This window comes from Aythya marila (genome assembly GCF_965140915.1).
Source record: "Aythya marila genome assembly, chromosome: 5".
Classification (NCBI taxonomy): Eukaryota; Metazoa; Chordata; class Aves; order Anseriformes; family Anatidae; genus Aythya; species Aythya marila.
Window position 1 is genome coordinate 2,596,373 of NC_139046.1, and position 23,029 is coordinate 2,619,401.

Genomic DNA, 23,029 nt, shown 5'->3' on the forward strand with positions numbered 1-23,029 from the left:
ATCTGCTTCTGTCTTTCCTCAAGTAAAGCGCTCTGCCCTGAACCTCTCCTGCTCCCACTAGGACCCCAGTCCAGATTAGGAAGAAAGAGAAGAGCAATGCTGTAAATTAGGAGTAAATTAAGGGCTGCCTTTGCCCACAGCTATAGGGAAAGAACACCGAGCTCCCAAATTCAAAGCACAAGAGAAGAGACACCTCGGCAGCACGGCACTGACCCAACGCCAGCAATTTACTCGCACATTTCTCTGCTGTTTATCTCGGTGAGCTGTCAGAGTCCATCCAACCCCCAGTGGAGGAACTGGTCCACGTCTCACTGCCACGGAAGCTGATTTCAGTCAGGGTCACAGCGCTCAGCCCGGGGCTGGCTCTTCCCAGGCTGCAGGTGCAGCTCCTGCCTGCACAGCACCAGTTGGGGGGCAACACCTCCAGCCCCAGGTCACTTCTTCTTCCTGTTCAGCAGGTTGGGTGCGGATACCTTCACTTTACCAGGAATATTTCTTGACAAGTCAGTGTCCTACACAACAAAGATGAGGAATTGAGCGTAACAGTGCTTTTACAAATACCTTCCTCACCCCTGCGAGCATTTCTGAGGCAGGTGCCACGGACCGATGTGCCCGTTTCTGCTGCCCTTCCCCTCAGAATACAGGGCTGACATCAGGCTTCTGGTCTCTGCCCCCAGTTTATTAACGGGAAACTTTTAATGGGTTTCCACGCAGCTTCCACCCCTCGGCTCCATTAGGATGTGGGGGCTGAGTCAGCAAGTCCCTGGACACTGCCTCAAGATCATTACCCATTAGTTGTGGTTTTTCTAGCAGGGTTCCACGACCAGGCAGCGTTAGGGCTGCTGCTTTTCAGTATTTCCTGTCACAGAACAGCCCTGGCTGCCCAGCAACCTGCAGGCATGGACATGAGCTGAGAAATCTGCCCCTGGGGACTGAGAGCCAGGAGGGGCAGCGGCTGGCAGAGCCTCCCCCCCCAAAAAAAAAAAAAGCAATAACTTTTTTTGAAGCATTTACCCCCAAATTGGCACCAGTGGACGTTTTTCTGCTGCTCTTAGACTCATAAAAGGTAAAGTATGTAAAGAAAGTCACCTTGACGCTGCGGAACAGATCCTTTTCTCTTGCAGTAGCTTCTTTGGACTGCATAAAATTATGCAGGGCGATCTTTGCGGCTGTAAAACCACGGGAAAGACTTAAAAACTCTACAAACGTTCTGGTTTCGACAGGTAACGCACCGAGAAGGATGGAATTGCTTAAAATCATTACCTTTTCCTTTCTTTTGGGTGCCTGGCGTGAGCTTGACTTTGTACCTTTGAAAAGAAGAGGGCTCTGTGAGTCAGACAGCAGGCGCCCCTCTGCTGGGCCTTTCCCCCAGGAGGCGCCGCCACTCACTTGTAGTTTGTCATCGCCGTGTAGGGAGCGCAGATGGGCACGGCGAAGAGCAGGATGTCCTCGGGGTGCGGCTGCCCGGTCAGGGAGTCCAGCAAAGCCACGGCCTCCTGCAGGGGCAAAGAACTTCTGGGGAAGCGGGGCAGGAGCAGCACTGGCGCCCGAACCCACCTCTGTCACTGGTGTGGCTGCAGCATCGCCCCTTCCAGCTCAGCTACCAGCTGGAATTGCCCCATCACAGCTCTGGGGCTGCCAGGACGTACTGAATTTAGGTTTCTCACCTTCACTGGTAATTAATTACCAAGCCATGGCTCATTACTGACCAGCTTTGATTGCTAATATCACATCTCAGTGATCTTAGCTTTAAATGGCCCAAAGGGGGCCCCCAAATGCAGTTACATCTTCACGAGGTCACCAAAAGCTTCCCCCTACTGCCAACCGTTACCCTCCTCAGTTAAAAGATTTAAAGAAATGAACTTATTTCCAGCCTTGGGCAACACCCCCAGCCGGTAATTACAGCGCCCTCTGAAACAATTTTACACTTAAACAACCTCCTAACCCTGACATCACGCTGTGTCCTGCAGCCCAGAGCCACCCTGCTGGGGGTGCAAAAGGTCAGAGGCGAAGACGGGGGCGAGCTCCAGTTCCTCCAGTCCCTAATTTCACAGGGGATGTGTGCGATGAGCAGTGTGAGAAATAAAAAGACAGAAGCAAGCTGGGTTCCAGCAGCTTTGGGCACGAAGGGGACTTAAATCAGCAGAACCAAACCCTTCCGAGGGGCTCAGGGTGGGAGCCTCGGTGCCAGCAGCAGCCTGCAGGGCTCCAGGCGTGTCCCTAGAGCGGGGCCCTCCAGCTTCCAGCAGGACCAAGCCCCCTCAGCACGTACAGGAGGTTCAGACGAGAGCATTTACCTCAACTCCTGGCTGATCCTGCTCCTGGTCATCCTGTATACACAGAAAAGGAGACATCAGAGCTGAAACGAGCACACAACTGCTTTTTTCTCCCCAAGTCCCTGGAGAAAATAAATTCTTTTAGCAGCGGGACACAGAAAGCCAAATTTCCACCGCAAAGACAGCTCAACTCATTTGAAAGTGAAGGTAGAAAGAGCGGTTTCGTGTAGGTGGGGGAGGACGATTTCCTTCAAAACTCTCATTAGCTTGGCACATGCCAAACTGGGAGGAGAAATCTGGGCTGTGATTCAGATCCTGACTCACAGCAACAGATCGGGAGAGCTCAGGGACACTTCTGCTGCACCGAGTGGGAGGATCGATTTCTCTGGATCCTCGGCAGCCTGGCGAGCTGCTCCCCAGGCCTCGTTTCGGCTGTGCTGGGAACCCAGCACGCACACACACAGACTGCTGCAGGGCTTTGTGCTGCTGCCTGAAACCGACGGGCTCCCAGAGCGGTGGCATCGGGCACGCTGTTCGCCATCGGTGCCCCAAAAGCAGCGAGAGCTGCACTACGCAGCACCAGGAGGGTCACAAGAGTGGGTGAGAAGGAGCAGCCACACGAGGAGAGGCCAGCACACCGCTCACCTTCTCGTCCTGCTGCTCCTCCAGGGCTGGGTCCTGGGACTCATGCAGCAGGACTCCTCCTGGGAGCACCTCCTTGCCACCGCCAGCACCGCGATGTCCAGACTTGGGTTTCTGCTGTTGCTTTTTCACTGTACTTTCTTTCGTCTTCCCCTTTTTCCCTTTTTTCCCCTTCTCCTCCTTGTTTGAGCCTGCAGACTGCGGTTGCACACGAGAGGTGGTTGGAGCCGGCGCCCTGAGCGCACCAAGGGGGGGGCAGAGCTCCCCTCACTCACCCCCAGCAGCTTCATGATGAGCTCCCGGTCCTCCTCGTCCTGGTCCTTGTACTTCTCCTTCATCTTCTTCATTTTACTCTGGAGAAGAAAACGCAACAATTTTAGGAACGACAGCTTTTGCAGGGCTTTGTAGCCACCCAGAACCAGATGCTGACCCCAGAAGCGTGCTCCTTCCAGGTCTCCCAAAGGTCTTTCAGAGCAATCCCCAGCCACCGAGCTTCACCAAGAGTCTGCAGCTCTCAGGCAGGCAGGGACCACACAGAGAAACCCAGAACTTCTCCCTGTGCGGGAGACGAGCCCACACTTCACGTGGCAACAGCTCAGCTCGGGGGCAGTGCTGCTCCCTGCCTACCTTCTGGCCCCGCTTGATGGGCTGAGGGGCTGGCACACCCTTGGTGGCGTTGGGAGCAGGGGGACGCTGCGGCTCCGGCTCCTTCTGCTTCTCCTCAGGGGGCTCCACGTTCTCGGAGTCATTCTGCTGCTTTTTCTTCTTCATTTCTCTAAGGAGAACAAGGACAGGAGCACCCCGGGGTGACGGCGCCTCGCTGATGAGCCCCCTTCCTCCTCCCAGCTCCCGCTCTCCCACCAGTGCTGGTGAGTCAGCCGGAGCAGGCTGCTCTCCACGGGGGGAACCCACACTTGGAGAAGAACATTTCACAGCCTCCTCCTCAGAGACAGCAGCAACACCAAGCTGAAAAGCTTCCCTCTTGTTCAGGCTCTCCGTAGGGAGGCTTTAGCTGCTGGAGCAGGACCCCCACACGCAAACAATCATCTCCAAAGCTTCCCACCCCCCCCTCAGCTGCTGGCTGACCACTGACAGCTCTGACAGCTGCGGGTTTCCAGGTTTCCTGGTGACGAAGAGCAGGCTGACCCCACAGCCCACTCACAGGGAGGAGGAAACGAGGAGGCGGCGTTCACCTCACCCCAAACACTGAGGCTCTCACCTCCTCTCCTTGGCAGAGAGATGCCTTCGCCCCTGGGACTTGCTGTCACTCTAAGAAGGGAAACACAGTTAGAGCCTACCACGTCCAGCAGCAGCTGCTGCTTTTGCCACATGCCTGGACTGGGGCCTTACCAAGCTGGGTTCTTCCTCCTTGGGGACAATTTTCTGCAGGGATCTGTGGGGAGATCAAAACGGAGCTGGTCAGTGGATGAGGAGCAGCTCAACCCTGCAGGCACCACCACCGGCCAGCCTGGGCACCTTGCTTTCAGCTTTCTAGATCTTAAAATTTCCAGAAAAAGGGCAGTGATGCCGGGATGCAGCTGACAAACAAGCCCTCAGATCCCTGCCAGCTTGCCTCGAAGCACACACGCGGCACAGGCAAAGAGCTCCCTGTGTGCACAGCCCAGATGGGCCACGGCATTCCCTGGGAGAGCTGCCCGCTTCCACCCACCCCATCGTTTTGCCTTCCATCCTCTGAGGAGTTCCATTTCCAGAGGCACGGGGAGATGAGCTCATCTCACGGCCACACGCAGAGCACTAATTCAGCACCAGCTCTGCACAGCAGCCCGTGACTCAGTTTCTTGGGGCTGAATGGCAATTCAGAGGAAAAAAAAAAAAACACAAAAAACAGGGGCAGCCATCTCCCGAGGAGCAAAATCACTGCGTGGGCAGTCACGGGATGCTGAGGCCAGAACGGGGACTAACAAACAGCGGCCAAGGAGCCAGACACCCCCAGCAGGGAGCAGGGAGCTGTGTGTGTGCTTCAGGAAGGGGGGTGCAGAGCAAGCAGCCCACAAAGAAGCGCCTTTTAGCAGGAAATGGCAGGCAGCACGGCAGGATTAGCACGGTACAGGGTTACTGCCCTGCACCCTGACAGCCTGCACCAAAAGAATTGATGGCATCTCATCACAGCCCTGCCCTCGGCAGCATTTTAACAGCGTGGAGATTCCACAGAGGGCCCACGCTGCTGAGAAACGCAGCTGCTTCTTCACTTACCTTTGAGACTGAAGGTGCGACAGGTCGATGGTTGTGTCTGGGTAATCTACCTCTTCTGCCTTCGCTTCACTCTTTGGCTCTGGATGTTCCACTTCATCCTCAGATTCACCATCCTCCTCTTCGGACTCCCCCTCCGGCGCAGGAGGGGTGTTTGCTCTGCCCTGGTCGAGGTCAGCAACGTCCTCATCCCGATTATTCTCAGGCACGGCTTCCACATCTTCCGGTGCTTCCTCACACTCTGCTTTGTCTTCTTCACTGCTGCTGTCCCCTCCTTCTATGGTGCACAGGTGAGGAAAACACAGCTGATGTTAGGAGTGCCTGAGGCAGCCAGGTCTGCTTGTCCTGAGCCCACGTCACACCCACCGTACCGAGCAGCTCCACTTCTTCCGACACCAGCTCACTGGCGCTGCTGGAAACCGTTTCGAGATCCTCATCCTGTACTTTGACCTTCCTCTCCTCTCGGTGCCTCCAAACGCAGCTTTCGTCCACCTACCAACAGGGGCACCTCACGTTAGGCCAGCACCAGCCCCGATAAGGCTCGCCAGCCCACGCAGAGCACACCTGACTCAGCTTCATGCTCTCCCTTGGAACGCTTCCTGCGGTTCCAAGGGCAGAAAACTAAACCAGCACCTTCAGACCTGAGTCTGACAACCTGGAAAGCACAGCTAGCGAGGAGGCAGCTGCACAAGCAGCAGACTCTCCCTAAACACACACATCTCAAACAGCTGATATAAAAATTCAGCAGACAGTAAGGTTTGCTAGTTCGTAACAGGGTCTGTTTGCTTTAAATCAAGACAGGGAAAATGGAAATATGAGGAGAGTAACCTTCAGCAAGACACATTTTATGGGATTTGTCCCAGTGAGGAAAAAAGACTAGAAATTAAGTCTCCCACAGCTCAAAACAAATTGCAAAAGCCAGCAGGATGTGCACAGAGGAAGCAGTACCTTAAACAAGAAGCTAAAGCCCATCATCAGATATGAAGGTGGAAGAAAATTCTTCTTCCCTGAAAAACAAAGGCAGATTCTCATGAAGAGGTTTAACAGCAGCGTTAAACGACGCCTTTTCAAAAATCATCTTTATTAGAGGCTTTAGGCTGCCAGAAATTACACCAAGGCTTGTTCTAGCTCTTGGATGACAACAGGGGAAACACTCAGCTTGCGATCTGCTGTCCAGGGCCCTGGCTAGCAGACGCTGCTGCAGCACCTGGTGCTCCTTACGAACTGCTCGGGACACACTTTGAGAAGATCGGGATCTGCCGGCTGCCACAGAGAGGGGGGCAGCTCAGCTGAATTCCTGCCACTGCGGGACAGCACGGCATCTTCAGACAAAAGGGGTGCCCCAGCACTGGGGGTGCCCAAGGCCAGGCTGGATGGGGCTGGGGGCAGCCTGGGCTGGGGGCAGGGGGCCCTGCCCATGGCAGGGGGCTGGAATTAGATGGATTTTAAGTCTCTGCCAGCCCAAACCAGCCTGTGATTCTGTGAAAATGCCTAATGTCACACGGTTCCTTTGCGTCTCACCTCGGATCATGAAGCTTCCAGTGGTCAGGTATTCTCCTGTAGGTGCAGTTTTAGAAACCTAAAAAGCACGATATGGATTTTATAAAGTGTCTGTAAGAGGAGACCAGCACTGTGCAATAACAGCACTAACAGCAACGTCCAAGCAAGCCACATTTTTAACTTATGGGAACAGCTCTGTAGGAGGACTCTGTACCCAAGGGTTTCCTTCTGCCCTTAGTAGGATATTTTCCTAAGAGATGTTTCAGTTCAATCACACAATGATTTTACAAGTCCTGGGTGAGGACCTGGGCTAGTGAGGCAGTAAGAACACAGAAAGCACCTCGACCTTCAGTTTAACGTGATCTCTCTGCCCTTAGAGTGGAGTTGCTTGGAAGCAGACTGAGACCACAGCTAATGCACAACCTAGAAGCCCAACTGAAAAAAAATAAAAAAGGAAATTCCTCTTTCATTAAAGTTCTTCCTCTCTGGTATCAAGAAGCCAAGCTTGCAATATTTCTTGTCACGGTCACATCAGCTCAGAGGTGACTCCTCCAACCCTGCCCTAAGCGCAGCAGAGCCAGGGAGAACTCAAGGACTGGTATCAGGGAACAGGAATTTCATCCCCATCCATCAGTTCCGCCCCAGAGACGCTCCATCTGCAGCCCCACACCACTTCCTTCGGATGTTCCACCTGCAAGGATCACACACAGGTGTCCTTACCTGGTTGTGGGAGACCCACCAAGCACTGGTGACAACCCGGGCATCCCAGGCAGCGCTGTAACACAAGGCCATCGTGCCTGCCTCCGTCAGGGTCCGCGGCGGAATGGGTTCCCCTGCAACAGTCACAGCCAACACACCAATTAACACAACCACAAACACAACAGATGAGGCTCCCCAGTTTCCACACGCCCCCTGATCCAGCACGTGTGCTTCCCAGGGGCTTTAAACTAAAAGAGGGGAGGTTTAGATGAGATATGAGGAGGAAATTCTTTACTCTGAGGGTGGTGAGGCACTGGAACAGGCTGCCTGGAGAAGCTGGGGATGCCCCATCCCTGGAGGTGTTGAAGGCCAGGCTGGATGGGGCTGGGGGCAGCCTGATTTAGTGGGAGGTGTCCCTGCCAAGGCGGGGGGGTGGAACTAGGGGATCTTTCAGGTCCATTCCAACCCAAACCGTTCTATGATGAGCAGCATCACCAGCTGGTCTTCAGAGCTCCCCAGCAGGAGCTGAAGCCCTGCCACTGCTCCTTTCTCAGCTCTGCAAGGGAGCAGGAGCTGCGCTGCTCACAGCTCAAGGCCAATTTTTGCCACCTCCCAGGACTGGGGCACAGGCAGGTTTGCACAGCTGGTCCCCCGTCAAGTCGGTAACAACTTGATTTTGGAGGCAGCGATGCCCCTCACATCCTAACTGAGCCCTCTGCTGGAGCTGGGTGCCACAGCACGGGGGGAAGGCAGCTCGCAGGGCTGGACGCAGCCACGCAGTGAGGACACCACCAGCCTGCAGGGCCCTGACATCCCTCCAAGCCCCACAACGTACCTGTCGGGTTCTTGATCACACAGCTCGTGGCTCCGTGGAGGTCGGCGTGCACGTATATGTCCCCTGGAAAAGAAGTGACTCGAATCAGTCACGTACGGGGTAATTCCACGGGTTACTAGAGCTAAAGTAAGAAAGGCTCCCAGCTTCAGTGGGAAACAGCCCTTTTGTCTGCAAGGAGCAGGATGGGAAGAGGACCTGGAAGTCTTTTAATCCTCCCCAGCTGCCCCAAGAAGGATCAGCTCTTTTGCTCCTTGACAGACACTTGTCCTGCAGCGCTGGAGGGTCCACTCACCCCCAGCCCTCCAGTGACAACACACACGCAGCCTCCAGGCCTCACCACCACCAAAGCCCCTTTATCTGAGGCTCGAGCTAAGGACAAACCAGGCAGACCTTGCCGTGGTGTTCTCAGACAACTGGAAAACGAGACAGAAAGCTGCTACGCCCCGCTCAGTCATGCTCACCTGGCTTAAGATAGCGCTTCACAATTATCTCGTTCTGCTGCTGATCTCTCCCAGCAATGACAAGGTAATTCTCCGAGCTGATGAACCACAGGAACTTCTCAAACCTGCCAAATTACATCAATCCATGGGGGGAAAAACACATGGGGCTAGCAGAATGTTCCAGAGGTACTTTTTGTGTCAAAGTCTGAGAATACGCAACTTGGTATCTGTTGCTTATAAAAGACACTGCAAATAGTGTCATTACCATTGGCATGCCTGTGGCACGGAAACAAGACATGGTACAAATATAACATCGCTGCCAACGGTATTTTGAGATGAAATAAATACTGTCACCACCAAGTCCAGCTGCCTCCTATTTATTTTAACAATTTACTTATTAGACTATAAAAAGCTTCGTTGAAACATTTTTGATCTACTGTTACTATTTCACAGATGCTGAGCTGCCAGAAAGTAACAGCCAAGTTCCCCAGTTTTACTAAACCCATCTTCCCAGCTTTGTTAAAAGCCAGAAACTCAGCTAAATTTTAAGTCCAGCTCCACTGAAAGGAACTTTTCCAGACAAAGGATCTAACGGGATCAAGCCAACAACTTAAAGCAGCAGCTGTAAAGAGACTCGATACGAGGTGCAGAGTTTAGCTCCACTTCTCAGCCAGGGAAGTCAGCCTGACGCAGCTGTTTTAAATTGATGCACGCTCACAACATGTTAGACAACAACAAAACTGTACTTGCCAATAGACCTTCCTTGCTTTCTGAATGGTGGTAACTGTCTGAACTTCCTTCAGCGTCTGCTTCGTCTTCTTCTCAGCTGATTTAAACGCCTGTTTAGACAGAAAGCATGACCCTGATCAGTCAGCACAGGAATCATAAAATTGCTAACCAAACAGCAGGAAAGATGGGAGAAGTTTCTCTATTATTATTTTTTTTTTCCCCAGAGTGCAGGCTCCACATACAGCTGTTCAGCAGCCCGCATTCCCTTCAGGCACAAAAGCACATCTAAAATCTTCATAAACCTCTGCCCCACATAAGTGGCCCCTGAGAAGATGATCAGCTATCTGATCATACGGATTTCCACTGATTTTCCACCCCTGCCTCTGCAATTACTGGTTTGTCAGTACCTTCACCGGGCACTTGTCTGAAGTGTTCATAATGCTAACAAAATAATACAGCAGAGGGCTTCAATCCTATATTTAGTCACCTTAAGTGCTTAAAAATGAAACAAATTTGCTTGTTTTTTTTTTCCCTACCTTTCACGTCTCATTAGGACTACCTCGACTACATCACGATTTTCCACCTATCAGTGACAGAGACTTTGCTTTTAATTATCATCTAAAAATGAGGAAAAAAAAATACCTTTTCTGCAGCTTCTACTGTCTTCTGCGTTTTCTTAGCTGCATGTCTCTTGTGATCATAGTACCTGCAAAAGAGAAGCTTGTTTATGATTTAACATGCTGGGATTTCTAATATTTTTAGGACGTATTTCTCAGGGTTCTTTACATTTGTAAAGAAGTTCGGTTCTGACAAAGTATTTCTAGCTCAGATCTTTCGTTTGGCCTTTCCCTGAGAAAAGCAACCAAATGGTGAAACTTCCCTTCTGAGAGTGAAGGAACGCGGTGTTTGCACTGCTGTGTGACAAGAAGCAGCCACTCTGTGTCACTGTGCAGAACCGTACTCAAAATTAAAGCGCTGCAATAGCTGGAGAGCAGCCACAACACTGAGATAACAGTTTTGGACCAGGAAAATGCGCATCCTAGACTCAGGGCACCTACCCACTTCCATTGTTATTTTTACAAAGCTATGCACAGAGCCTTTCCTATGATGTTATCACCACCAACTGAAGGCACGCAGAAAATTTCTACTAGCAAAGCACAGTTTGCTGTAAGCCTTACTTTTTGGCATTGGCATACGCAGACAAACTGAGATCAACATCGACCAGTGACGGTTTGTTTTTCTGAGGCTTCTTCAACTGCTTGTTTTTATTTTTCTTCTTTTTCCCCTTTGGCTCTTCTGTTTCTTCTTTCACTAAATCAGCCTCCTCCTCCTCTTCTTCCTCTTCAGATAACACGTACGGGTTCCTAAAAAAACACGACATCATGTGATTGAGATAAGAGAAACAGTTGGTTTTCAACCATAGTGCAATGCATTTTTACTTCTAGTCTCTCATGAGGACTGGAAATGGCCTAAAGAACCCTTTTCACTACAAAAACATTTTCACCATGCAGCCACAGGAAGGCTCCAGGATGCAACGCACGCAGGTTTGTATCTTAGAGTAAACCAGACTTTGGAGAAAAAAGGAAACAAAAGCACAAAATAAAGAGCTCGCATTTCCCAATCCAAGGAAGTGACATTTTCCAAGGCAGCTTTTTCTATCAAAAGACACACATCCACGCTACCAATCTAACGAAAAGGCCAAACTTAAAGAACAAGTCTGAAGATCTACTTGCATGAAGTAAAGAAACGCACAACATTATGCCTGATCACATGAAAAGAGAGCAGTTGTGCTGTCACAGTGACTCAGGGAACGGCACAGCAGTGCACTGGTTTAAAACCTTTAAAAAAAAAAAAAAATCAGAATTGCAGAATCCCAGCATGGCTGAGGTTGAAAGGGACTCTGGAGGTCACCTGGGCCAACCTCCCCACTCAGGCAGGGCCCAAAATATCCATGCCATTGTTTTTAAGCAGTTACGCTGAGCACACATCAGATGGATTTGTATTTGCTTCTCACTAGTACATTAAATCCTGCTCTACCTGGCTATACTAAGTCTGCGTAGCAAAAGGCAGTGGAGGAGCATAAAATAATGTGCTTCATAAAGGGAAAGACATCTCCACAGTCTCCTGTACTGCGGAAGCATGATTCAACAACTGGGGGACTGACTGAGCTGGCCGATCAGCGCAGTGATCGTTACTGCTCATGAGACAGACAGAGATCACAGCTGCAAACAGAGACCTCGCTCCTGAAAGTGAGTTTACTTCACATAGCAACATTTTTGAAAATGAGGTAATTAAAAATTCGTAAATTAACTTTGCAGCTTTATAGCTGTCATACCTGAAGTTCTAGCTACAAAAAATAAATTCTAACTTTTTTTTTTTTTTAATCTCTGGAATCATGACACAGCGTCAAATCTGTTTTCTAAAAACACTCCAGATACCATCTCACTGCCTGCTCTCTCGTCAGGACTTCCACAGAGATGAGCATCAAAACTTGCAGCTCACAACAGCTGCAGCCTCGAGCTGTCATCCTTTCAGTGGACTGCCTCCGCCATCGAAAGGGGCAGGATCTCACATGAATTTTAGGTGGAAGCAGAATAAAACGTACACAGTTAACTGCTGAGCAATACAACTGTTGGGACCTATACTGCTGCTTTTAGGACATCTTCCAATATTTTAGGATATAGTCAGCCAGACTAAAAATACCACAACAAAAGCTATTACAGTAACCAAATTATTATTTTTGAAAGCAAAAAAGAAAGCCCACTGAAATGTGTTCTCTTCACAATGTTGTCAAGAAAATGCCAGTAACAATTCAGTAAAGAAAAGTTTTATTCAGTAAAGAAAACTTCAGTAACAATTCCTAAGCTAAAGAGATGGTGGGAGTGCAACCCCCAGCACGCAGTCAGTCCTACTCACACTTGGTACACGTGCTCTGCAATGTACTCACCTCAGCAGCATCGTGATGTGATTTGTCTGAAGCTTTAATTCCTTGATTGCACTTGCAACAGGGTCCCCCTGTGCCTGAGCTTCCTTAACGATCGTTCCAATCTCTGTCCAGTCTATCTGGTTGGCCAACGCGCTACGGACCACCTGGATGGCTCGGTCAACGATCTCCAAGTTCATCTCTATAAGCTCTCCTTTGATCTTATCAACTTCCTTAAGGTAAGAAAGAAATTTACACCCATTGAAGCTAAACACCTACTAGGCAATATTTTAAAAAAGTAATAGTAGTAATTAATATTGAGACAGAATTCAAAAATGGCAGAGAACTGATCACATGAGGCAATAGCCAACTTTTGTCTTGCAAGCAGAGCTGCACAAGCAAACTTTGGCAAGAGAGGTACAGAGCATTTGTAGGGGAGCAGAGACCCACTGGGTCTCTTTCTTAAAAAAACATCATGCATCTTTGTTAAAAAAAATCCCAGTCTTACCTGAGCTTGCTGAAGAGCTTCTAGCCTGTTCTCGTGATCCCTGCGGACATTTTCAAGTTTCTTCAGTGCTTGTTTTTCCTTTCAAAGACAAGTAAAATGGAAAAATATTATATCTATACATATGTGACATCATCTCATCATCTAATCCCTGTGAGACACCCAGTACAGCATTCCAACAAAGAAAAACACAACGGCATGAGACACAAAGTTTCCAAAATACTGTTGTTACTTCAACTTTGCATACAGGCAATTGCTGCATTACGCAGTTTGAAATCTGTACCACATCATCTCCGTACCACAAATAAGTAACCACCACCTTCCACACCCCAAGCTACAGAGACCAAGGGCCCTAAAGAAGCATTTGAAGCTCAGAGAGACACCTCAGCTGTTCCACCCCGGGTGAGAGCATACCTGCTGCAAGGCTTTCAGGTCAATTTTCTGTCCCTCTAGCTTGGAGTAGAATTCATCTGCTGCCTACAAGAGAAAAGCAGTTTTAAAAATCTCCAAGTTGCACTGACTGATGCCAGCAACAAGCAGGCAGAGGAGGTTTTCCTCAAGAGCTGACTGCAAAGCACTAAGAAGAGACATGCTAAAACGGGGTTCAAAAACTTCCTCCATTTCACCTTTGCCTGAGATGAGTTCAGCAAGGCACTCTAGGTTATGTCTCACTACAAACAGTGGGCCACACACACAACAGAAAACAGCTGGCCAACCTGGACACTCATTTTTTTGTTAAGAAATTATTAAAAGGAACCTGCTGTTTCATACAGTGTGCAGTCATTTAATCTGCAGAGCAATTCTAGACCTGTGTGCCCTGAATCTCTGCTGCTTCAATAGGTCAGTTCAAAAAAAACAATACAGAAATCCTAGAAACTAAGCCTAAGAACCGTCCCTGATGGGATGCTCCTGTTGCCAAACACTGATTAAAACAAAAGGAGAGGAAGGTTTTAAGGCTGCTTAGACCGTCAGTGCTGTGAAGGAGATGACAGAAATTCAGCCAGGAAGCAGGGCAGGAAAGTAACACGGGAACTCTGAAGATCAAGGTTAGGAACACGCAGTTAATGATTCCAGATAATGTTAACAAGGACCAGGAAGGACAACACTCAAGGAAACACTAAACCAGATGCCTCGGGCTTTCAAAGGGGTCGCTGCGGTGAAAGCTCATCTCCGGTGAGAGCTCAGCATCTGAACTCTCCACTAACAAAACGTTTGGCTGTCACCAGTCCTGGTCAACAGCTTGGTGTGTTCCATGCACACCCAAATTCAGTGCCACGTGCCATCATTTCAGCTGCAGGACCTACTAACCAAGCCAGCAAAGACAGCACCACTCAACAGCAGCCTAAAGGCCCTGTTTTACTCGGCCTTCTATGTGTAAAACTTCTACCCATAAAATTAATCACCTCTTCCAAGCTCTGTGTTTTCACTATCAACTTTTGCACCGCTTTTTAATTACTCTTTTTAGCATCAGTCAATTAAAGCACTTAAGTACAGCATCAGCAAAAGCACTGTACCTTATTGAATGAGTCAAATTCCAAGTACGGACATTTTGAATGTTGAGAAAACAAGAAAGGATGAAATTCCTCATATCTGTAAAATACACATTTGATATTATCACCTGAAAACTAATTTAGGTTATGCAGACTAGTAAAAAAGGAAATAAACACTTCAGATATTTACGTGTAGATATCTTCTGCGGGTTTATCTGGTTCCAGGCTCGGCTTTTTCTCCTTTTTCTGGATAATATAACCCTAAAGGAATGGATAAATATGACATCAGCATTTGTCTTTGAAAAGGATCCCATTTTATCTTGGCAAAGCAGCCAGTTTCAGGTGCTGACCTACTGATCAGCACGAGACAGTACTTCACTCTAGCTGGGAGACTTTATGGTAGAAGCAATGTGACAACGTGACATCTTATTCCCCCAAAAAAGGTGAACTTAGGAACCTCAGAACTGCCCAAGTTGAGCGGTGCAGTCGATAGACCAGAAGGAAGGGAAGCCATCCAAAGGGATCTGGACAAGCTTGAGAAGTGAGCCCACATGAACCCAGTGAGGTTCACCAAGTCCAAGTTCAAGGTGCTGCACCTGGGTCAGGGCAATGGTTTTAAACTAAGAGGGGAGATTTAGATTCGACGTTAGGAAGAAATCTTTCACTCGGAGGGTGGTGAGGCCCTGGCACAGGCTGCCCAGAGAAGCTGTGGCTGCCCCATCCCTGGAGGTGTCCACAACCAGGTTGGAAGAGGCCCTGGGCAACCTGATGTAGCGGGAGGTGTCCCTGCCCATGGCAGAGGGGCTGGAACTAGGTGGTCTTTAAGGCCCCTTCCAACCCCAGACATTTTGTGAATCCACCCTACAAATTAGCACACAAATGCAGGGCTGACAGGCAGAAAAGCGTTACCTACCATCAGAGCACAAGTGCAGTTTTCCTAGGACCTACATCACCTGCTCATAAATCATTTAATTGCTGTACATTCTGTGCAAGGAGGTCGTTTGTATTACCCAACACCACCAGGAGCACAAGCTCCCAGAACAAAACCTGAAGCTGATAACCCCAGAACGGGCACGTTGTGAACAATAACTGCCCACTAGTTTAATTCTGCAGTTCCTGCGTGACTGCTAACCAAGTTGCCCAGCTGAGACCCACCTTTCCGCTGAAGTCATCCGTTAGTGCCATATATTCTTCAGCTTTTTCCAAAGCAGTGAGTATTTTTTCAATATTTTCTAAAGAGAGAGGGGGGAGGAGAGGAATATTTTAAGACACCTAGAACAGAAAGATATTGTTACATAAACCTAGCACAACAGCAAATCAAAAGACCCAGGCATCAGCTCTTCTAAGTGCCTGGAGCAGCCTGTCCGACCTAACCATGTCCATGACAAGCTCCAGCTGTGGCCCCGTCAGACAGTCTAAGAGTAGGATCCCAGTATGGCTCAAAAATAAAACTGCAGATATCCTGCACCCTGTTTTTAGTAATTGTTTCAGTAATTGCTTCAGCAATTACTATTCATTCTAAACAGGAGCCTCAGTACACATTTTATGTTTGGAAGGCGTTCTTTTTTTAAATATATATATATGCACTTTAAAGACATATTTCAAGTTCCATGAAGGAAGACCATACGAATGCTAGCAGTTTATAAAATAAAACTGCAGAGAAAAGCATAAACCAGTTCCTGCAAGCTGTTTGCTATAAAGTCGATTTGTTACAGCACCATAAAGCAGTACAAAGTAAAAAATCTCTTTGATTTATGGCAAATATAAAGGACATTAGATTTTTCTGTAGTCTTATTTTTCTTTTCTGACTTTGAAATTTTGCAATAAATGTAAAGCCCCTGCTTTATCAAATCCCCACCATGTCTGTTATAGCCAAAGGAAGACTTTGATGCCAACTCCTCCCTATGGAATTCTTGTAAAATATCCCTTTACCTAGCCAGAGTTCACCTGATGTTTAAGGCAGTGCCTCATAAAACCACTGAGACTATAGGAGGAGTCTTACATTCTATTTCAAGAGTTTTAATATGAAGTAGATTGGTCCCAACCTAAGAACATTACAGCATATAACCGTGTGGTCAGAAGTACAGGTTTAAGGATTACTCATCTCTTTGAAAAGAATACTACCCAGACATGACAATGACCAAATATGTACAGCCTCTAAAACATTATTTTCTACGTACCTTTATTTTCCAGATTTTGATCTATTTTGACAGAACCAGAAAACCCAGCTTCTATAAGGCAATGCTCAATGAGGGTGGCTCCATACGCTACAAGAAAAAAAAATTTAAAAAACTCTTTTATCGAGGTGATTCTCCATGAAAACTGTGTTCACAATAAAATCATAAGAAGTGTTTCAACAATCTACAGCCAGGAAACTACAGTCACAATCCTTAGAGAGACCAGGGAGAGCAAAGGCATCGTGGTCCTGAATTCAGAAGGCAGGATCCATGGCAAGCAGGTTATCAGGACTCTCGCAGTGGCTCTCAGAAATGCTCACTGGTGGGCAGAGCTGACAGGTCTCAGCTTATGGTGTGAGCTTTTACAAACTCAGGGATGCTTAGGTTCATCTGGAAGTGGGAAAGGTCGAGGACTGAATGAGGATATTCAGGAGGGCTGGGCTTCACGTTGGCCTAAACAAAATAAAGCCTTTAAAAATTTAAAAGGAGGTAGGAAAAGAACTGAGGAGTGTAGGAAACCCGGTAAGGGTGGAAAACCACCTGGTCTGGGACAAGGGAGCACAAAGGGTGAAGTCATACAGGCTGTGCAGCTTCAAGGAAAGAAGTGGGAAAAAGCTGTCAAAGCTAACGGTGAAACTTGAGTGGCAGCGGAAACAGATGGAGCCCCGTTTGAACAGGGTGCAGAGAAGCAGCAAATGAAAACAGATACAAGATCCTCCTCTAAGATGTTTTAAGACAAAGAAACAAGCTGGGCCCTTGGAAAAGCACCTTTAACTGAGGACTGGCAAAAAAGAAATGAGGAAAGATGACGATCACTGAGACAAGGCAGCACCAAGCTTAGGATGATGCACGTGGCCTCACAGAAGGTGACCCCAACAGGCAGTGGGACAGCCAAGAGCCCATGAAGGCAGGGCACAGAACGGCTAAATCAGATTTCAGCCACCCAGTCTGCCCAGCTGGATGCCACACCAGGCTACAAGGTCGACAAGAACATTATAGACATCGTTACCAACTGTTTAATGGCATAGGTAGTCAGAGAGCTTCTCTCGTTAACCCACAGAATCTGAATGAAATACCACTGTTAAAGAGCTACACGGTAAGAGACAAAACACACTTGAATTCAACATCCACACCAGCACAAACTGGTCTTAAAACTTTTCTATTCTCAACTCTTTTTAGCCTAAAGCCTAGAACTAGCAGAGCTTTGTACTAGATACAGAAGAGGGAGCGCAGTTCTGCATTTTGCCTAATAAATTTACCAGACTGTTAAAAAGACACAAAGACACAGGAGGTCAAACAGATCCAGTCTATTCAGATCTCCAGAAAACATTTAGCAAAGCTCATCCCAAACCTCTCAGAGATGACGAGATGCCATCAAGTAACAGACCAGCCCCTTCCTGGCTGGAAGTCAGGAACCAGAGAGGAGGCCCAGGCTGTCAGCTCCCTCCAGGAGGGAAGCAGAGTTCTGCAGGGAGCTACGCTAGGGCCCGCGCTGCTCCGTGTGCCCCTGAACAAAGCCCAGTGACAAAGCAAATTCTGCCTAAGCAAGAAAGACCACAGTAAGCCGTGAAGAACTGGAGGAGACAAACACTGGTGATTAAAGAACTGAGAGAGAAACTCACTGTAAAACAACACAAATTGATGTACGTGAGGAAAGACAGTCCTGCTTTTCCATGTGCAGCACCAGAATCCAACCAACATTTCTGCTTGGGAGCAAGAACAACAGATGGCTCTGCAACAAACTCCACTGTCAGTGAACATAAAAACATCAAGCTGTGTGTTGGGAACTTTTGGGAAAGGAACAGCAAGTGGAACGAGGGAAACCATGCCACAGCACGAACCTGTGGAGCTCTGCCACTTTGAATGTTAGGTACGCTTTTATCTACCCTGTTTTAAAACAGGTAGAGCTAGAAAAAGTGAAGAGAAGGACAAGTATCAGAGGCTTGGAACAGATTCTGTACAAGACTCAGAAGGCTAAACAGTAAGAGCTGGTCAGCCTAGAAACAACCAGGACATAAAATGAGTGGTGCAGAATTCGTAAATAGCAGCTGTTCACCTTCTCCTCAAATGCAATAGTAGAGCATCAAGTTAAATTGAAGAGATCAGCTTAAAAAAAAAAGGAGATGACTTTTCATGTGGTATGAAAGCAAGTGCAAGTCCGCACCACAGGACACTGCAGAAGTTCATACAGGCTCAAAAAGAGATTGGGTAAACGTATGGAAGACAAATCCAACCCAAGCTATTAAATGCAAGGATGCCTGCTGGTCAGTGCTGCCTAGAAGTCTCTAAAACATAAAAGTACTGGGACTGAGAGGCTGTTCTGGGGAAATAGCAGTGTTTCTTTTAGGGCTACAGGCTAAGGACCAGGCTGCTGACCAAGCCCCAGCCCGAGTTTAAGCTGACTGAGTAAGATGTGAGGAACTGCAGAACACAACATCAGAAACCCCTGGACACAAGAGCTCCCAGCATGGGAAGCACAGTAAGTTGCACTGAAACCCAGAGGGATGGTCGGGTTTCACAGGTGGTTAAGGAAGAGGTGTGAGAAAAGGCCAAGCTCACAGGAGGGAAGAATCACAGCCCTTTTAGAGAGCAGAACCTCACCAGGCCACCAGTGCCTGAGCAACCAGATCAGTGACGCTGTAAGGCCGAGGCTACCTAGATCACAGCACCAGATTTGGGTAAAGATATCACAAAACTGGGACCAGTGGGAGGAAGCAGTTGGCAGCAGGTTGTTTATTTAGGAGAAGGCCACAGTAGAAAAGGAAAAGAACAACGGTGGTTAAAAAGGGGAATCAAGAAATGGGAAAGCAATACTTCGGTCTGCAAATCAGAGCATTTAAGCTGCTCAGGGGTGTCTGCCAGGCACCCTGCATCAACAGAATCAGCAGAATAAAACAAACTTGTTCTCACCACGTCACACCAGTCACATCTATTCTGTGCTCAGGAGAACTGGGGCACAGGGTGCTCTGCCTGCCCACCAGAGAACACCCAGACAGACAGATTAATCGTGCTGGTTTTACCACAGCAGTACTGGTTGTGGGACTGGCATCCCCCAGCCACTTCCTAGCATCCCTGCCCCGCCTGTACATGTACCACCTCCTGGTCAGTACCACCACCGACAGGATGCTGGGCAAAATGCACCACATCAAAGCTCCAAGAGAGCTGTTCTCAGGCCTTCATCCCTGCAGGATCACAGCAAGGCTCATTGTGCAGCTTGCTTTGAATCAAAAACAACAACAAAAAAATCTGTTTTCAAAGGCTTCATTTTTTGTTGTTTTTCAAACACACATAAAAGCAGGCTGTCACCAACAACCTCAAAAAATGAAGACAGCTTGAAGTTACTCAAATATTCAGTATCATCAAAACAGGACAGATATTGCCCCCATTTCATTTCCAAGTGAAACAGAATTACTTACGAAGATGCGGGTTAAGAACCCTCTTCAACTGCTCCCCCTTGGGTGCATTTGATATTATTTCAGTTAACCTGCGAAAGATAAAAAAGAGTTGCAAGAACAACGGGTTTTAAGATCACGCTGTATTGCTTAGAAGCAACAAAACATTTTCAGTATTAGAAGAAATGCAAAATGTCTGCGGTACGTGAAAAGAATACCCACAGATAGAGTACTTTTTGCACAGTAATTGGGGTTTATTCCAACACATAACGCCACCTAAAAGCAGCTACCTTTCCACGGTTGGCAGAGGTGCAGGTGCTTTTGCGCTGTCCACCGGGTATCGCTCCCGAACCGCAAACCTGACATCATCTGCTTCGTCCGTGCGAAATCTCAGGATGTTCAAGATGAGGTATTCGTGGTCTGTCAGGACGATGTTGCCCTGCAAGAACACCCCAGGGGACCATCAGCCAAGGCCGTGCTCGAGCGCTCGCTTGCAGGGGACGCGCGTGGAGCCTCGCACTCACCCTGTCGTACAGCTCGATGATGAGGTGATAAGCAGCCTCGTTGCTCCCAAACTGGAAGTCCACGATTCTGTCTATACCCAGCTGCTTCACGCTGACCAGCCTTCTGGTTTTCAAATGCTTACGGCACTGCCAAGAGCAGAGAGCATCTGTCAGACGATGCAAAGGGCCCTGCTTGTGATGTTTTACGCTGAAATATGTTGGTTTTCTAAGCTATTGATCCCTGCTACAACACCGACCGCTTCTTTCTGAATACAAATACTGGAAAGACAAAAATCCCAATCCCAATGATACAAAAGTAAGGCAGCTCTTAGGAAAAATAATATCACCTTGATATTTATAGATAATACAATTGTTCCAGGTTCTTACATTAAGTGATTTTTGCCATTAAAACTGCTGTTTTTTCAGCCATTATTCAAAGTAAAGTCATCTATGTCACCTCAACAAGCGAGCAGTTAGTTAAAGTCCAAAGACTTTGTATTACAAAGAGATTCAGGATTAACCCTGCATCAACAAAGGACATGGAAAGCCTCCCAAGAGCATCTTTGGGGAGCCATTTCAGTGAGGCCACATCCAGAGGTGGCAAGCTACACAGACCTGACCTGTGAGACAGCCCTTGGGCTGCGTTCCCACAGACCTACCTAGAGGAATGCAGCCCAACAGCTTGCCCCAAGATCTGAACCCCCAGAGTCTGGCAGAGCGAACAGAAGGACTCTATTAACGCAGCGTGCTGTGCCCAGGACCTACACGTTTGGACACTCCAACTGGAATGACAAGGACTTCACTGCAGCAAATTCTGAAAGGTCTGGGTGGCACCAAAACTGTTCTGCAGGTTAACACCAGTCTTCATAAACGTACACACTCGTTGTTTTGGGTGCTGAGAATCAACAACGTGATCCTACAGCCACATGTGCTGCTTCTTCACCTTCAGCCACCTGCCTGATCAGGATCCACCAGGCAAAACCTTTCAGTATTTTCTTGTCTCTGAGGACAGCACATTAATGCTGCTTTCTTTAACCACTTTCTTTTTAAAACGAAACCGCAGGTTGGTTTACCTTCATTGCAAAGCTGGATGGCATCATGTTTTTTGGCCATTCGAATTCCGTCGTGTGAATCCGTATCCCAGACTCAACCAGCAGCGTGGCCTTGCAGTCGGGTCTGTTACCAAAACACAGATTTACCACTTGGTACCTGAACAGCCACCTCGTGCTACACACCAGGCTGCACTGGGATGAGACCAAAGCACCACAGGCAGGAGCGCATCACCTGCAAAAAACACTCACCAAAACCACTGGAATCCATCAAACAGTGCCGCAGCCACGCTGACAGCAAAAGGATGCCCACGTGTTAAGTTTACAGACAAAGGGCCAAGAAAAATGGTTTTGGAGTCAGAAATTCCCCAGTGCAACTGGAGGCAAGGAGGTGATGCTGGGCCCAGGTGAGACACGATGCAGCGGACAGGCTGGGGACAGCAGCGTGCCATCCCCACCACCTGGCCTGGGCATTGCTATCACCGCAGAACTGAGGCTCTGCCCTCCTGAACGCCTCTCCTACTTCCCCACAGAAAGAAATGGGGATGGCTGCGTGCTTTTAGGACAACTCCTGGGGCCTTCTCTACCTTTGCTGCAGCATTTTGCTTGTTTCACAACCCTATGTATGCTACCCCCGGGGCCTTCCAGAGTAAGAGTTACCGAGTTTTAGCAGAAAATGACAGGATTCCGCTGAAAACTGGTCAGAAAAGCGAAACACCTGCCAGCAGCAACGCCGTATGTACAAAGAGCACAATTTCCATACATACAGCGACCGGGTGAGGGGAGTTACAGCGATTCTTACTTCTGCAGCCGGATGAGATAGGTCTTGTTGTCCACATCGTAAACATTGCTCACTCTCATTCCCAGCAGGCTGCCAAAAAAAAAACAAAAAAACAAAAAAACAACAAACACGGCCGCGTTACGAGCACAACCCCACACAGCCCCACACAGCCCCACACGGAACCATGCCGGCGCCTCAGGCAGCGGCGGGGCTGGGGGGGCACGGGCTGCCCGGGCAGGGTCTGGGGGCCCCACGCAGCCCTCCCGGGGGCCCCACGCAGCCCTCCCGGTGCCCCCCCGGAGCCCTCCCGGTGCCGTGTGTCCCCCCCCGGTGCCGTACCTGCGGCGGAGCTCGGCGAGCAGCGCACGGATGTCGATGGTGCCGAAGCGGCCCTTCATGGCGCCGCCGGCCCGGCCCGGCCCGGCCCGGCCCGCTGCGCATGCGCCGCCGCCTCACGGAGCTCCAGGGGGCGGGCGAGCCCCGGGGGAAAAACGGTGCGGGCGGGCCCGGCAAAGAAACACAGAAAAATAAACACAGAAGCATCACAGAATCACAGAATTTCTAGGTTGGAAGAGACCTCGAGATGATCGAGTCCAACCTCTGACCTAACACTAACAGTCCTCCACTAAACCATATCGCTAAGCTCTACATCTAAACGTCTTTTAAAGACCTCCAGGGATGGTGACTCCATCACTTCCCTGGGCAGCAAAAGGAGCCCGCGTCTCTCTGTGTTGCCCAGGCTACGCTGCAGTGGCTATTCACAGGCGCGATCCCGCTACTGACCGGCACGGGAGTTTTGACCTGCTCCGTTTCCGACCTGGGCCGGTTCACCCCTCCTTAGGCAACCTGGTGTGCCCCGGCTCCCCGGGGCTCACCA

At 49.0% G+C, this 23,029-nt stretch overlaps 1 protein-coding gene across 1 annotated transcript; it reads right to left on the reverse strand.

Moving 5' to 3' along the window:
- Positions 1-194: 194 nt before the first annotated feature.
- Positions 195-22,623, reverse strand: NEMF (nuclear export mediator factor). Its single transcript, XM_082760430.1, has 33 exons — positions 22,492-22,623; positions 22,174-22,242; positions 21,396-21,498; positions 20,344-20,469; positions 20,110-20,258; positions 19,844-19,911; positions 16,431-16,517; positions 15,406-15,482; positions 14,441-14,511; positions 14,275-14,350; positions 13,175-13,237; positions 12,764-12,841; positions 12,280-12,488; positions 10,511-10,696; positions 9,975-10,038; positions 9,354-9,442; positions 8,625-8,728; positions 8,164-8,226; positions 7,350-7,462; positions 6,651-6,708; positions 6,078-6,136; positions 5,501-5,621; positions 5,133-5,406; positions 4,269-4,311; positions 4,138-4,187; positions 3,546-3,693; positions 3,194-3,271; positions 2,922-3,116; positions 2,298-2,330; positions 1,390-1,496; positions 1,264-1,307; positions 1,090-1,169; positions 195-512 (listed from the first exon to the last, which is right to left on the reverse strand). Exons 1-33 carry the CDS (start codon positions 22,548-22,550, stop codon positions 435-437), a joined length of 3,222 nt encoding a protein of 1,073 aa, XP_082616556.1. The 5' UTR covers positions 22,551-22,623; the 3' UTR covers positions 195-434.
- Between the last annotated feature and the right edge of the window lie 406 nt (positions 22,624-23,029).

Bases quoted from the DNA above. Each gene is read 5' to 3' on its own strand.
- NEMF (XM_082760430.1), bottom strand. From the start codon at position 22,550: ATGAAGGGCCGCTTCGGCACCATCGACATCCGTGCGCTGCTCGCCGAG. The intron at 14,512-15,405 runs GTGGGTCTCAGC...CCATTCCTTTAG, and splicing joins CGGATGACTTCAGCGGAAAG to GGTTATATTATCCAGAAAAA. The intron at 9,443-9,974 runs GTATTTTTTTTT...CTGTCTAAACAG, and splicing joins CAGTAGAAGCTGCAGAAAAG to GCGTTTAAATCAGCTGAGAA.